General features: G+C 38.8%; 1 protein-coding gene across 1 annotated transcript in view; it reads left to right on the forward strand.

Moving 5' to 3' along the window:
• Positions 1-15,953, forward strand: part of LOC118342390 — a gene marked incomplete at its 3' end in the record, with an annotated part of 40,539 nt that extends 24,586 nt beyond the window's left edge. The window contains 29 exon segments of the mRNA XM_035680904.1: positions 165-229; positions 311-534; positions 970-1,138; positions 2,126-2,329; positions 2,848-2,998; positions 3,549-3,619; positions 4,517-4,612; positions 5,240-5,472; positions 5,571-5,751; positions 5,912-6,106; positions 6,905-7,055; positions 7,158-7,273; positions 7,564-7,698; positions 8,001-8,151; positions 8,232-8,404; positions 8,865-9,000; positions 9,395-9,520; positions 9,646-9,683; positions 9,764-9,881; positions 9,984-10,096; positions 10,344-10,518; positions 11,044-11,285; positions 11,357-11,528; positions 12,401-12,552; positions 13,239-13,353; positions 13,429-13,526; positions 13,529-13,679; positions 13,809-13,938; positions 14,675-15,953. Coding sequence (XP_035536797.1) covers positions 165-229; positions 311-534; positions 970-1,138; positions 2,126-2,329; positions 2,848-2,998; positions 3,549-3,619; positions 4,517-4,612; positions 5,240-5,472; positions 5,571-5,751; positions 5,912-6,106; positions 6,905-7,055; positions 7,158-7,273; positions 7,564-7,698; positions 8,001-8,151; positions 8,232-8,404; positions 8,865-9,000; positions 9,395-9,520; positions 9,646-9,683; positions 9,764-9,881; positions 9,984-10,096; positions 10,344-10,518; positions 11,044-11,285; positions 11,357-11,528; positions 12,401-12,552; positions 13,239-13,353; positions 13,429-13,526; positions 13,529-13,679; positions 13,809-13,938; positions 14,675-14,906 — 4,313 coding nt within the window.

A 15,953-nucleotide genomic window follows, 5' to 3' on the forward strand; every position in this document is an offset into this window, starting at 1 on the left:
CTGATTTTAATCGAGAGTTACTATAACAAAGGGGTGTTGTTTATCCTTTACTGGACAGCTCACTTAAAAAAAATTGGGGAATCATTTAAGAGTACACTTACTTCTCCAGGCACCACTACACCTCTGAATGAACCTAATGATCAGTCTTTGTTTTCATCCTTTAGAAAAGAAAAACGCAGCTCTGTTGAAGAGGAAAAGAGGCAAACAATCGAAACAAACAGGGAATACAGTGAGTATATTTCATACAGTAAAGCGAGACAGCAGTTTGTTGTGATATGTAAAGTCACCGTAACTGTCCATCATCCCGCAGGAGGACGGTAGTGTCGCAAACAATACAGCTGCTAAATCAGAAACGCCGACATTCACCTTCGCAAAAGAGTGCGTTGTCTGTTGCCACTGTGGAAAGGAACTGCAGAGGGGAGAGACTCTGGTCAAGTTGAAGAAGTCACGAGAGGTTTTTTGTTCAGCCTCTTGTCTCTCTGAAAAACATCCTCACGTCAAACTGGCCACCAAAAAGTGCTACAACTGCTTTCAGTAAGTGCAGGATATTTTTATTCATGCTTTTCCATCTTGTATATATCTTTTATTTATGTGTGTGTACTTTTATTAGAGAGAGAGAGAGATTGAGTTATGAGTGAATCATGTGAATTAGTCCAAAAGTTTAAGACCTTTTTAAAGCCAAAAACCCAAAGAAATGTGCTCTTGTTCCAGTTCCTCAGATGATAAACTAAAAATCTTAAGGCTTTGTTTTGCTGATCGGACAACAAGCCAAGACATTAATCACCAGATTAACAGATAATGAAAAATTATCATTAGTTGCTGTTTCTTCTCCCCAAAACAAGCATTATGATCAAGCTGGTTGTGTTTGTGGCATATTTTTAGACAGTTAGTTGTATATTGGGAGATTTAATGACCCAGAGAGTTTGTTTTTTACACTGAGAGAATCTCATCTTGATCTCCTTCCTCCAGGGTGATCTTGCGGCCTCACAACATCATCCTGGCTCCGGTGGATGATTCAGGAACTATGAAGGAGTTGTGCAGCGACGCCTGCCTCTCTTCTGTCAACTCCAAGAGGAACTTGGCTGCACCGAAACCCCCACCTCCACCAGAGTGCCGGATGTGCACCAAATTTTGCTCTGTAAGGAAAAAAACTTTTATTAAATTGTTTTCAAGACTTCTCATAACATCATTGCCCAGTGATTTTTAATATATTACATTGTGATTGCATTGGGATGGTGCAGTCGTATGTTGATGTTTTATGACATTGGTTCTCAACTTGGTGGGTCGCCAGAGCTTCTTGGAGGGTCGTGTTAAAATGTACACAGTAGACCTTTAGCTCAGCATTTTGTTCATTTCAGTGAATTAAATTAAATTGTTATTTTTAAAGTTTAGATTATTATTTAAGATCTAAGCTTTGAAGACCTGAATCATAACATATATTCAGAGCCTTCACTTTAACAGCTTCGTTCTCCATTAGAAAATTAAAAACAACCAAAGGAGCTAATAACAACGATGGATCAAATGTCAGGGGAGAAGAATAATAAATAAAAACCTATAAAGACAAACCATAATAATAAGACAGAGAATTGCAAAAAAATCTCCTGAAAAAGGTTAGAAAACTCATTTAGTGATAATAAATCTGGCTAAAACTTCATCCAGAATGTATTGTTTACACAAACATCGTTGTACAGTTTATCAGTCGGAGGTCGTCAGTTTACTTTGTGATTTCTCTACTCTGTCTGTTGCACTCCAAATAAATATACAGTTTAAAAAAAGGTTATCATTTCCTATAACGGTTGGCACTGTAGTCTTTGGCAAACGTTACTCAAACAACCATAAATACTGTCTTTATTGGGAACTATTTTAAGTCATTTCAACTAGCGACAGTGACTCAAAATACAGTTTAGAGTTATAAAGAGCAAAACATGTCACCCAGTTCAACAGTGAGGCTCATATAATCACATACACAAACATCCACATATCCTTTCTATAGTCTACAGGTGTTCATTTACATATGTCTAACTGTTGTGGTGTCTGACGCCATCTGTTGTTAATACATGGTATTAAATAGATAAAACAGTATTTATTTTGCAGTAACATAAACGTGCTCCTTTGTCATCCTCAGTGCAAATTCAAGCTAAACCCGGATGGCTCGATGCAACGACTGCCTCAGTCCGCCTGCTCCATCAACTACAACAAAGTCAACGACCTGCCTGGGTTTACCTGTGAGGTCTGTGGCTCCATCTGCTCCGACAGTCGGCTCACGCTGAAGATGGACGACGGCAGTAAAACCATCTGCAGTGAAGAATGTTTGGTCAAACTCAAACAGGTGCAGAAATCATCCCAATAACGGTCACTTCATCTGAGCGGGACAGTAAATATTAAGGAACTGGTGTCGGGATAACCTCCACATTAACACTGAATAATCTGGTTATTATACAGTACTGAAGATGATATATTATTACTGAGTATTAATACACTATAAATACAAAGTTTTTATTTATTTTATTACCTTCGTGCAACAAGCAGCAGGTTGTCATGTGGATATTTGGATATTAAAACGCACAGAAAAACAGACACTTCTATGTTTTAAATAATTATTTTGGTGTTAAGAGGAAACTTAAGACATTAGACAACTTATACAAACAGTTTCCCTTTTGAGTGATTCAAAGAGCAGCACTGCAACAGAAGTGAATTGGTTTGTTTAACATTGAAAGTTAACAGGTTCAAACACCATTTGAAGTCTCACTGTCTGAACCTGCCTGATGAGCAAAATTTCTAAATCAAATATCATGTTGGTGTTGATGTTGATCAACAAATTGTTTCTCTACTGTTTTTTTCCTGCAGAAGATTGAGACGCCTCAGCTGTGCCCGATGTGCCAGACGTCCCATCAGATCTCAGACATGGTTGAAAGTAAAAATGATGAGGGCTGGCTGGACTTCTTCTGTAGCAACAGATGTATGATGGTACACAAAGCTCAATCTTCTACGGTTTCAGGTACTTCAGTCATTTTTATTTTAAAAACAGTATTTCTTCTCTTCTGTCACATCTTCACTACCTTTATTTGTGTTGTTCAAGTACTTTTTGCACCAAATTATAGAACAATATATGATCTTTGACGGCAGTTTATAAACACAAGACAAAGAATAGGTTGCATTTGTCTGCATTGTAATATGCATAATAATATAATAGTAATATTCTTCAGAGACTATCACTAAAACCAGAAACTCCTTCTATGGATAATGACAACAAGCTGAGCTGCCAGTCTTTCTCTCTGTGTGCTGAAACAAAAATATAACCTGTTCTGAAAACTTTAATGATGGATGAAAGTTTTGGAGAACATAAGATCGTATTTATTTTTAAATTTCAGATGAAAAATAGACTTGGTGTGTAATGGCCTTTAGAGCTAATCTGTGCATATCTAATATCTATTAGCATTCACAGTTTGTCCCATCTATACTAGTCCTGAAAATGAGTCTCCAGCTATGGAAAATATCTTTATGCAGACCAGAATTTATCTCCTTTTTACCATCTTCTATCTTTATAGGAAGGAACAGCCCGTCATTTGATAAGAATGACATTAAAGAAGTGAAGCCGTCGCTACTGAATCTGGACTGTGTGAGTATTATTTATACTGTCTTTCGTAATAATGCTAATACATTGATTCAGGGCATGACTTGACCAGACACAGCATGGAGATGGTTTGTACATTTGGATGTGATGCAAAGTTTAGCAAGATGACCAGTTTGGTGGAGAGTATTTATTTTCTGGAGTTGCAGTGTGTCTATTAGGGACGTCACCATACCAGAAGTTTAGTAGTCGATACCAATCACAGTGGGAGTCCACAAGCAATAAATCTGATGTACCGTAAAACTAAAAAAGCAGGGTCCCAAATAGACGCAGGTCTTCTTTGCTAGCCTGGTGTGGCTACACGTTTTGAAAAATAAACCCAGGTCTCAATTAGAGGCCTGGTCTGGATTTTATAGAAGTTCTTCCTGCTGTAAAAAGAGTGTCATGGCCGAAAAAAGTACAATCTGAATTTCAAGCTGTTAGTTGTCAACAAAACTCAGGAGAAGCAGCACAATTTGACAGTATTTTCATCTTTGCTGAGCAAGAGTTTCGTGCTAAAGGAATTAAACACCTGTCCCCAATAAAGGCCGGATGGATTCAGTGATTTAAGGAAATAAACCCCCCGGCTATTATTTTACTTTTACGGTACTTCAACATACACTCCTCTATTATAAACATTTGAACATTACTAAAAACATCAGGCATGTAGCCTTTTAGTAAGAAATAAAATTAAACAACTACTCAATATATTCTTTTCTGTTTCCCCTCTTTAGTTTAGTTTTCAGCTTACATGAGTCTCTTTTTTTTACCTCACCTTTTAATGCCTTTCTTCCTCATATGTGATGTGAAAACATCAGATTTTCACAGTCTGTGCCGCCTGTGAAGTGTTGTCTTCTCTTGTAAATGTTACACGGCTCATCTGTCACTCTCTCTTCACCTCTCAAGATAAAACAAGAGCCCATTGATGAAGAGTACAAACCGAGTGTCTCACCCTCCATATCCACAGAGGACATCAAGGACGAGCCTAATGTGATAAAAAAGGTACGACACATGAACATACATTTATGTATATGTCACATAAGACAGAGAGAAAACATTCATTACATTAAAGGTTCAGCATTGAAAATGTTTCCTTTATGTAATTAAAAGTTTGTAAGGGTTCTGTACTTGTATGTATTAATATGTAAACAGTATTTTTGTTGTAGTTAGTCAAAGCAAATATTCATACTTATAAAGCCATTTCTGTTTTTAATTGGGTTCCAAAAACTACATTTTGCTGCATTTAAGTATTTAATTTAACTATTTATTAAGTAATTATTCATTTAAATATTCTAGAAATGTGTGTCAAACCCATATAACCAGAACATCAGGCCCAACAACCTAAAAGGTCAATCAATATTATATTTAAGAAAATAAGTAGATTAATAAATTATAGATCATGATAATAATAATAAAGACATTATTACACATGTTCTTTAAAAAAAACAGAAAACTCTGATTGATACATTTATTTGGGTATTAATAAATAAATGATAAATACATAAAGTTATTGCATTATTTCCAATATTCTGCTTTAAACAATGATTTAATATTAATATGAATAGTATCGTAGGAGATGTTGCTATAGTCCACTGACATCATTGTGCGTCGTCTTTCTGTTTTTGACAGGAGGACTTGAAGATTGGTTCAGTCTTCTCGTTGACGGGAGACTCCGCGTCCACGGCGCCCACTCTCACCCACAGGGATTTGCCTGCGTCTTGCTCCAACTGCAAAAAGGTCCTGATGGACGGAGAGACTGTTTATCAGAGGAAAGCCCACTCGAACATCTTCTGCTCCACTCCTTGCCTTTTGAAATTCTACCAAACGAAACAAGCTAAGAAGACCTGCCACTTCTGCCTCCAGTGAGTCACATAGTGGTTTAAATGACTGATATTTAAATATATTTCAGCTACACTCCCCTCAGCTGTATCAACACACTTTCCTTCCTTTGTTCTCTCAGGGCGATAACGCAGCCTAAGGATGTCCTCCAGGCCCCGGTGGATAATGAGGAGACGATGAAGGATTTCTGCAGCCAGACCTGCTTGTCCTCTTTCAACTACAAGAAAATCATGTCCACCAGAATATCCATCGTGCCAGTCGCGTCACAGTCACAATGCAGCATGTGCAGCAGATATTGTGTTGTAAGAGACAAAGAAAACTCTATTTTGTCTATTTTTATTTATTGTAATAATGAAGACACTGCCTGTTATAAGAGCGATCTCAGATATAAATATTTCAGCTCACAGCCCTTTTGTTATCCACGTTTATATGAACTGAAGATGTTTGTTTATCCTCTTGCAGATCAAACACGAGATCCTACAGCAGGACGTCGTCCACAAGATTTGCAGTGATCCCTGTTTTTTCCGCTTCTGCAACATGAACAACCTGTCTGTCTGTGAGAACTGTCGCTCCAACTGCAACACGCCTGTCGTGCTCAAGATGGAAAATGGCAGCATAAAACTGTGCAGTGCAGAGTGTCTGGTCCAGTTCAAACAGGTAATACGATCATGTCAAATATCAACAAATATGTTTTAAGAAGATCTTTTTTGCAAAGCTATGCAAGTAATTTTAAAGGCTGGTAGGAATGTCTAGTTCAGTTATTTTTAATGGAAATGAAACAATTATTATTACTTAGTTTTTTAGTGCTGTTTATTGGCATTTCAGTTATTTTGTATACAAATTATATAAAATATTACACAGATAAAAAAACAATAAAGATACAGTACAGTACATATACAGTGTAGACATTCACCTAGGTTCAAAGCTGCTTTACATCGTAATTGACAATCCCCCATAAAAGCCTAGTTATTGTAGTTGAGAGCATATTTATTGCCTGGTCTCTACATAGTGAAAGGTTGCCAAGTTTTTATGGAATTTCTCAGAGGTACCTCACAAGATGAATCTGAGTGTTTCCAGTTTGAGTTGTTGTGTTTCCAGTTCAATAGAACTAATCTGCGAGCTAAAGGGCTCATGAACCGGCTCCCTTCTGGTTCAAGGACCTAGTTTTGAACCGTTTGGAGCATTTTGGCCAAAAATAAATCGGGGTCGAAACCTGACAACTTAAAGAGTCCAGTTGGAACCAAAAAATATCAGCTTTTCTTTGGGAAGTGGGCGTATCATATGCAACACCCTCTATTCATGATGCATCCAATGGTTCCACTAAAAAAAATGGGTAATAAAGTATATTGTCTTTGTAAAATCATTCATATATTCTTCACTGCTTTAGTTTAATCTCCCCCTGTTTCTTTCAGCCCTAAACGCTGTAAAAATGCTGCTGTTTTTACAACTTTTCAGAAAATCAAAGCGCCGCAGCCGTGTGCCATGTGCTCCACGCCCCATTTAATGTCGGATATGGTTGAAAACAAAAACAGCAAGGACGTGGTAGAGCTCTTCTGTACCAACAGTTGTGTGATGGCGGCAAAGATCCAGGCTGTCAGTGCGTCAGGTACTGGACTGACAATACAACTGCTCTTTATCCTTCTCTGTCTGTCAATAATGCACCATTGAAACTAAAGATAATAATCATAAAACCTCTTTTTCTCAACAGGCATTCCGTTGAATTGTGACAACTGTGGTAAAACTACACTGCCAGCCTGCCACCTCGCCATGTCGGATGCCTCCATCAGAAACTTTTGTACTTTAACCTGTGCCATGGCTTTTAAGGTAATACAGCTCATACAGTGTTCAAAGCTCTATTCTATGATTAATAAATCGGTAATGGTAAAAATAGCTGCAGTCAGGTAGTGAAATTATATATTTGAGATCTGTATTTGAAGCCTTTCATGGAGTCTGCCATGTTGAAATGCCATGTTTCTACTGTTGCCCAAAGACCATCCATACTGTTGTACTGGCTGCCATGTTTCTCTGTTGTAGATTTTAGTTTACTTTGTCGTACTCGATACAGATACCATATTTGAAAGTTTAAAACCTTTTTATCTTTTGTGTTACATGAGACGCAGAACGCTGCCACCAGCCCAACAACAGCCTCCGACCAAACCCAATGTGATTTCCTCAAACCACCGGAGAAACTACCATGTGCACAGTGTCGACGCATTTTAAAAACGACACCGAAAGTTGTCCAGAAAAAGGTTTGTTGGGTCTGTTTTTTTAAGATAGGACAACTCAAGCATGAAGCTACCAGGTTTTGATAGTAACATTTAAAGAAGCAGATTTTTAAACTAACAGGGAAGGTCTGTACTTTTTGTTTCCCTACTATTGTGGAAGTGCCATCGAGTGAATCTTAAAAATCCAACTGAAACCAGTGAATCTAACATTGACAGCGTTGAACCGTACCAGTTGTTAAAGCTCTCACTGTGATAGGTTAGAAACGGCAACATACACTTGGACGTATTTGTGAATATAAGATTGACCGTGTGTCTTTTGTCTACAGGGCAAAATGAACTTTGTGTGTAGTCAGGCCTGTTCTCAAGAGTTTAAGAGGGTCAACAACATCATGGGCAAGTGTGAATATTGCAAGAATGAAAGGATCATCAGAGACGTCAAAAGGGTCAACGACAAAGACTGCTACTTCTGCAGCGACGGTAAGAAGACACACACAGACGGACATAAATACATAAATAAAAGCAGGATTAAAAACTCCTCCTTCTTTCTTTCCTCCCAGGCTGCATAATGCTCTTTTGCCATGAGCTGGAAGAGAAATGGGGAAAATACTGTCACTTGTGTGCTTACTGCCTCTCCACCTCTAAGACGGTGGTGACAGCTCAGTATAAAGGCGCTGAAGAAGAGTTCTGCTCTGAAGAATGCAACTCAAATTACAACATGCTCTTCTGCCATGTAAGTAGACGGGGGAAGTTCAGCCATTGCACAGATTACCTGCCTATTGTAGATAATGTAGTATTTAAACTGTAGGTGGATAATGTATTGTTCAGATTGGATCTTGTAAATCCTTCTGTAAAATTAAAGTATTACAAATTATTCCACTTATTGATTGTTACACAGTCCTCCAAGGATTGTATTCTTTTAGCTTTCTTGCACTATTTAGAGTTTTTCTAGGAGCTCTATATATCTGTTTTTGGATGGATTCTGTCTGTTTGAATGTTCGCATTTGACTCGTGTTGTTATTTTTATCTTTATTAAATTTTTAAAGCAAAATATTATAAAAATGAACAGCTTTCATCTTCTTAAACGTGAACATTTGCTGGTTTTCTCAGCCTTCTTACATCCTTGAGTTCACAATAATCAGCAGATGGACAGATAATGAAAAAAAATCTTGCTCTCTTCTGTTTTCTCTCAGCTTGCCAAGTGTGACACCTGCGGTCGCGAAGGGAAACTGAGGCAGAGTCTTCCCATGCTGGGAGAGGTCAAACACTTCTGTGACCTCAAATGTCTTCTACATTTCTGCAACAAAAAGGTCCAGATGGTCAATAAAGGTGTGTGTTATTGTTGTTATTGTTGTTCTGGCACAACACCAGCAATTCCCCCCTCACCTAGACCACCGCTCTGCTTCACTGAAACTGCAGCAGAGAATGACAGAGGCAGCATTCACCCCATGAAAACTCAGTGCAGCATCACAAATGATAGTGAAGCTGTTGTTTTGAGGTAGAAACATTACATATTGGCTCTTTGGTCAGTGGGTTTTTACACAGACCTTCAGCAGTTAAAGTTAGATGTGATCCAGACCTGAGGTGGACCCAAGATCTGCTTTGAGTCCAGTTGTTAGGTTTTTAAGAGATCGGTGCTTCCCAAGGACCTCTAGTCTGACTTTTGTTATTTACTTTTTTATATTATGAGCTCAATTACTAACAGCCCCTCTTTGTTTCCCAGAAACAGTCTCTTCACCTCCCAAATCTGCAGGCACAGTGGAGTCCTCCCCCGTCATCGCTAACGTCATCTCGCTTGCTGGCGCTTTGGCTAGGCAACCCGATGCCTCTGCTAGCTCTGCACAGCACGGTACACACTCACACAGACATTATGTTAATTACCCAGAACGTCCTCCTGTGGGAATTACTCACTTAAATAACTATTAATTGTAGGAAATTAAGATGCTTCATATACTGACTCAGATTTCTCCACAGTGTCTGTCTGTGACATTCAGACGAAGGTGGTTGGACATGTAAGTTTACTCCTCATCCTCCACATAGTTATCCATAAGAGGCCATGCAGTATTATCATTATTTGTCTGTCTGTCTTCAGGCCAGTGTTCAAACAGTCCCCAAGGAACTGAAGAACAAGTCCATGCTCTGCACACCGTTGGTCCATAACAAAGGCGTCTCCTGTACAACACAGACTGTCGACGCAGAAGCACAGACTGGTAAAAAAAAAAAAAACTTCCAGGACTCTTTTTAAATGCTCGGTGATCATCTGATCAGAATTAAAATCTTTGATGTTGTTGTCTTTTTTCTGTTGTGTGCAGACAACTTCGAACCCAAAGTGGTAGTCCTGCCTCTCCCGGTGCCGGTATACCTTCCTGTGCCTATGGGCATGTACAGCCAGTACACACCAAAGCCTGTGGGCCTTCCCTTACCGGTATTATGGAACACCTTTTTTTTTAAAAACACAAAATCTTTGTTTTAAAGAGATAAAATATCAGGCGTCCAGCCAGGAATCTCTGCCACAAGTAATTCAGTCAGTCCACCCCCCTTTGGTTCCTGTCACTTTATCCATTAAATATTAAACCACCAATGCAGGTTGGTCTGGTTGGGATTAAGCAGCACAGCCTCCAGGTGCCACTATCACAGATTTTACAGACTTTCACAAACTGTCCCTGCCGCAGCTTCCTGTTCCCGTGTTTCTCCCTGCGACACTGGACGACCCTGACCAAACAGTGGAACCCGTGAAGGAGAGTATCCAGCCCGTCTCCTTCGGTGAAGAGTTCAACTTCAAGTCTGAGATAAAGGAAACGCAAGATGAGAACGACGAGACAAAAGAGGAAATTCACACTCCACAGGGTGAGACACTTGATGATTGTGAAGTGAAGTGATGATACTGTTAACGGCTGCATCAGGAGAGCTGATTATGGAAACTGTTGATCTTTATTTACTCTATATTGGTTGCCATTGAGCGCTTCTCTGCTCAAATGAATGTGGTGGTTTCTTCTTCATCTACACCTAAATATACAGCGTGTTTTTAACAGTTTCCAATACAGATTTGCTCTGTGAGATGACTGCTAAAAATAAAATAGATAAAGGGTTTTTGTTCTTGTTCTAACCCACAGTGGACCCACTTACAGAGTCCTGTGAACTAAAAGTATTCAGTTTTCTCATCTATTTGTAATATTGTTAGTTTCTGTAACATCATTGTGACCAGGACTTTGTTGAAATTAAAATTTAGATTTAGATGCCGCAGAGCAGGGTTAAATAAAGGTAAAAAAGATGTTAAAACTTTTAGGTGAATGTGACAATTCCTCGTGATCTAGATAAACATATAAACTCTGCAGCTTCAAACTGATTCAAACTTATCTTCATTATTTCCAGAGCACAGTAGTGATAGCTTCGATGTAGATCGTGAGGCCACTTTCAACAACCTGGAGGACTTCTTGTCTGACACCATCTTCGGGTTGCCCAGTCGAACACACACGCAAGAAAAAGACGTGGGCATGACGAGTGAACTTCAACCTCCTCTGGAGATGAGAGAGGATCCCGAGAGCTCACCGAGTCCTGCACAGGTCCCTCAACTATTACAACAAACTGTGGGGAAAGTCCACAACAAGAATAAGGTAACAAATCACCTGGGAAGTGAGTTTGGTTTCATCTTTCTGTGGTGTAATCTTTGTCTTTTCTAACCAAGGGTTGTAGGCTGCAGCAGGGCTCCAAGGCAGCTGATAAGGAGACATCTCAGAGAGACTTTTCCAAGACCACGTCTAGAAAGCACCAGGAGCTGAAGAGTCAGTGTGGGATTGACGCCTGGAAGAGATGGATACAGTGGAGGGAATCACATACCGACCTGGACCTCGTTTCATGTATGTTATTCTGTCTTTATTCTTTTTTTACAGTTTGATTTTCAGTAGTCTTGGTTTTTAACAACTAGAACACTTAACAAATGCAGCTTTAAACCGATGTTGGGCAATTTGTAAAACTCTTTTCAGTATTTGATAATAAAAATGATAATACAGTGAAAAAATGTCAGTACATGTAATGAATTGATGCTGTTTGTCTTGTGATACGGTTTTAATTTACTTAATTGTGCCACTTTTTCTTATATTTTAGCTTTGTCATTGTTGTAATTCATAAATACTGTGTGTCAACAGTTTCATCACAATACTTATATTGATTCTCTGGACAATGGTACAGTATTTGCTAATATCACAAAGCCTGATTTTGATTTGATTCAGGTGTTTGCAACTGATATGAGATGATTCTCTATTAACACATTAATATGAACCAATGTAGGGAAGGGTGAAACGAGGGAGCGTGAATCTGCAACTTACACCACCAGATGCCACTAAATCCTACAATCATATTTTAAAATCTTATATTTAGTGGTGGAACGAGTAATCTAGCAACTCAATTATTTTAATATTCAGTTAATTAACATGTATTAAGGAAAAACAAATCATTCATGACTCTAGCTCATGTGTGAAGACAAAACAAGCAATTTGTTGACTTTATTTTTATCTCTGGGACGACCTCACATTTTATCCGTCCAATAAAGGCTATAAAAATGTAAAATATAATCGATCAAATTATAAGATTAATATAACAGATAAGTCAATAATAGAAATGAGTCCGTTGCAGCTTTGATTTAACATGAGGAATCAGATGACATCGGGCTTTCACTGCTGTGTGAAAGAAATAGAAAATGGCTGACATCCTCTAACACTCTCTCCATCAGCTCGCACTGCGACGTTCAGCGAGGATGTTCTTCGCTGCTCTGCGACCAAGCTGAGCGACGGCCTCTGTCGTTTCATTGCTGAGGTGAAAGGACCTGATGGAGAGCCGTACTCCCCAGACTACCTGTTCTACCTCTGTCTCAGCATACAACAGGTGAGATGACTCCACTTCATAGTAACATACATGCACGTGTACTTGCTAATAAGTCCAACTGGATGTTTTAACAGTATTTTATAAAGAGTAATAGACACTATCAGTGTATTGATATGCAGGAAACTGGGATACAGTGGGTTCAACATACTAAAGGAGTGGTTTAAACTGGTTATGAACTTAATTAATTACCTATATGACCTACATAAGCAAGAAATTTGGCTATTTCCTATTTATTCTTGTCAGGAAGCGACGAAACGCGTCTGATTTGGTTGAATTTCGCCTTTGAATTCAATGGACACATTTGAGGTGGAAAACACAGATACTTTTTGTCCACAGGAAACACCCAGAATCAAAACAACGTATTGTGGCTTTGACGAGGTTTAAAGTAGGCTGCTTGACAAGTAATTAGAGGTCTTATTGAGGTGTGATGTTGTTTCTGATCCTAAGTTAACTTTTTTTTATAAATTATGAATTCATCTTTTCTGTTATTTTTTTGTTTACAACATTATGCAGCAGTCAGTTGATGGAAGAAACTAAATATTAACATTAAAAAACAGTAAATGCAACTTTGAGTTGTAGTTTTTTCTTAATTTCATCTCCCTCTGCTAAAGAATTCATACATTAATGACCTTCTTCACACAGTTCTTGGTGTTTACTCTGACTGTTGTTTTGTTGTTTCTCTGTAGTACCTGTTTGATAACGGCCGTATGGAGAACATATTCAGTGACCTGATCTACAGCAGGTTCTCCACTCGGTTCACCAAGATCCTGAAAGCTTTCAAACCCTCCGCCACAGCCAGCGGTGAGTCACTTTTTCTTTCTGTCTCCAATCAACACTCAGATCGATCAGATTTATAACCGGTGCCTCTCTCTGTAGGTTATATCCATTCCCGTGTGGAGGAGGAGTTTCTGTGGGACTGTAAACAGTTGGGGGCGTACTCCCCCATCGTCCTCCTCAACACTCTGCTCTTCTTCTGCGTGCAAAGTTCTTCGCCTTCACCGCGGTGGAGCAGCACCGCCAGCTGTCCTTCGCCCACGTCACACAGTGCACCAAAACCAACCCGGACGGCACCAAGACCGCCTTCCTGCGGTTCTACCGTCCAATATCCAAAAACGACGCAGAGTCAGGTACCAATAAAGCTGACGCCTGATTTTACTGTAATAATGTCGATTTAAGGTAGAAAAATACATTAAACGTCTTCTTAGAGTGTGTAAAAATCTCTGTCACGTTTGTTTGTGTGTGTGTGTGTGTGTCAGATGCAGACGGCGTCCCGGCTAAGAAGCGTAAGAAACATGAGAGTAAAGAGGATATCCTGGAGATGATGGAGAACACAGAGAATCCTCTCCGCTGTCCAGTCAGACTCTACGAGTTCTACCTCTCTAAGTGGTTTGTAGCTTTAATTTCTTTCTTTTCTTTGACTTTTTATTTATTTTTTATTTTTCTCTCCATGATGTTATGCTTTAAGATTAATACTTTGTGGACATTATCAGTGTCAAAGTTGTATTACAGCAAACTGAGTTCATCCAGGAAATCAATAAACACATTAAGTACACAACACACAATATACTGTAACTTACTGATGAACTTTTATATTACTCAGGCAGTCAGAGTGAACAAGCTGAATTTCTCTTTTATCTTCAGACAGTTTTACTGCACAACAGTTTACGGCTCCTGATTTCTACTCATTTTGGAAACACCTGGAAATTGATTAAAATGACCAAATATTCTGGAAATAATCTATGTTGTCCTGGAATATCTTGTTTTTAGCCCCTCACTCAGATTACATAAACATGGGTGTGTATTTTGTTTGAAACTCGACTGTTTGGAGTACACCTTTAAAGCTGGTTAACAGATGTTTGGTCTAATTTCTGCCAGCAAAATTCTTACATCTCCCTGCATGGTTGATAAATACATGCACAGTGATCTTAATTGTACGTGCAACGATCACTTTCTAGAAGATGAATGTTCTGTAAAACTGTTACTGCACCTGATGGGCTGTGGAGAAATGAATGTCAATTTGTCTAAAATTTAACTTTATACGACCGTTTGTGCAAGTCACTTAAAACTCCTGGAAGATAATATTTTTTCTTCTTTATTTTCTGTTTTCTCTCCTTCCCTCCAGCTCGGAGTTGGTAAAGCAGCGCACCGACTTGTTCTACCTTCAACCGGATCGCTCTTGCGTTCCCAACAGCCCTCTGTGGTTCTCTTCCACGCCTCTGGACAGCGCCACAATGGAGGCCATGCTTGTTCGAACCCTCACTGTTGAAGAGCTTCAGAGGGAATACCGACGAGGCGTGGACCAACAGACTGCAGATGACTCAACGTTTATACCTGATGAGGAGGACTCACAATGATGAAGTCCAGTTAATTTAGGTGCCAAACTGCATTGCATTATTTGGATAAGTCCTACAGATAGTTATAATATATGATTTGTCTTTATAGACGTTCATTAACAGTCGAATCAAGATGTTTTTTTATTTACATATACTCTAATCTGTAGGCGGACTGTGCAAGTAAAGTGGAACCAAAAATTCTGAGGAACAACATTAAACGTGCACCTTAAACCTTAAACCTTTTTCATATAGTCATCTGCACGTTTTGGCAAAATCATGATGAAGATTGAATGTTTTTTTTACCACCAGCTTTCAGGATTTTCCCTGTTTGGTGCTGCAATGAGAAAATGTCTGCAGCAGGTCTCCAAGGCAGCTGTTAGTTCAGTTCAGGGGGCTCGTTTCACAAAGACGGACTCTAAACTGGGGCTCAGATCAAACTAACAGACTTCAGGTAGACATTCTATATTAACGGACTAATCCTGCTTTGAATTATGGGTAAATTAAGGCTTTAAACTGAAAAACGTGTGAAGGAGCAGCTGCACCAAACAGCAGCAAATTCAGCAAAGAGTGTTAACCATGTTATACCAGAGTTTTACAGACGCCCTGAATCATTTTTATTTTATTTTTTTTAAACTTGTACTGTTAAACAATTATTTCAAACTGGTCCTTTCAGGGCGTTTCTGTGAAGCGGACTCTAATTTCCATTAAACTAATCTAAGAGCATGTTGAAGAGTGGCCTAACACACAACAGACCACCGGTGTGAAATCGGTCACTGATGTGTTTTCAAGTTTAAAGGAGAAAAAGAAACTTATGAAGAAGGAAAGAAAAAAACTTGTTGATTTCATGTTTGTTGTAAACGTTTGTTTTGTGTTTGTGTCCCTTGAGTTGTGAGAGTTGAGATTGAGTTATTTTTTACTTTTTTTTATAAAATTATTTAAAAGTAATCCTTGTCCTACCTTACTTTCTTATTATGGGTATCTTCAAAATATAAAAAGACCAAGAAATACTCTAAGAATTACTTACTTGGTGGTTTAATCCACTGGTTCCCAACCTTTTTCTATCATTTA

The sequence above is a fragment of the Morone saxatilis genome, unplaced genomic scaffold (genome assembly GCF_004916995.1).
Source record: "Morone saxatilis isolate NCDOM2014 unplaced genomic scaffold, NCSU_SB_2.0 Contig9, whole genome shotgun sequence".
Classification (NCBI taxonomy): Eukaryota; Metazoa; Chordata; class Actinopteri; family Moronidae; genus Morone; species Morone saxatilis.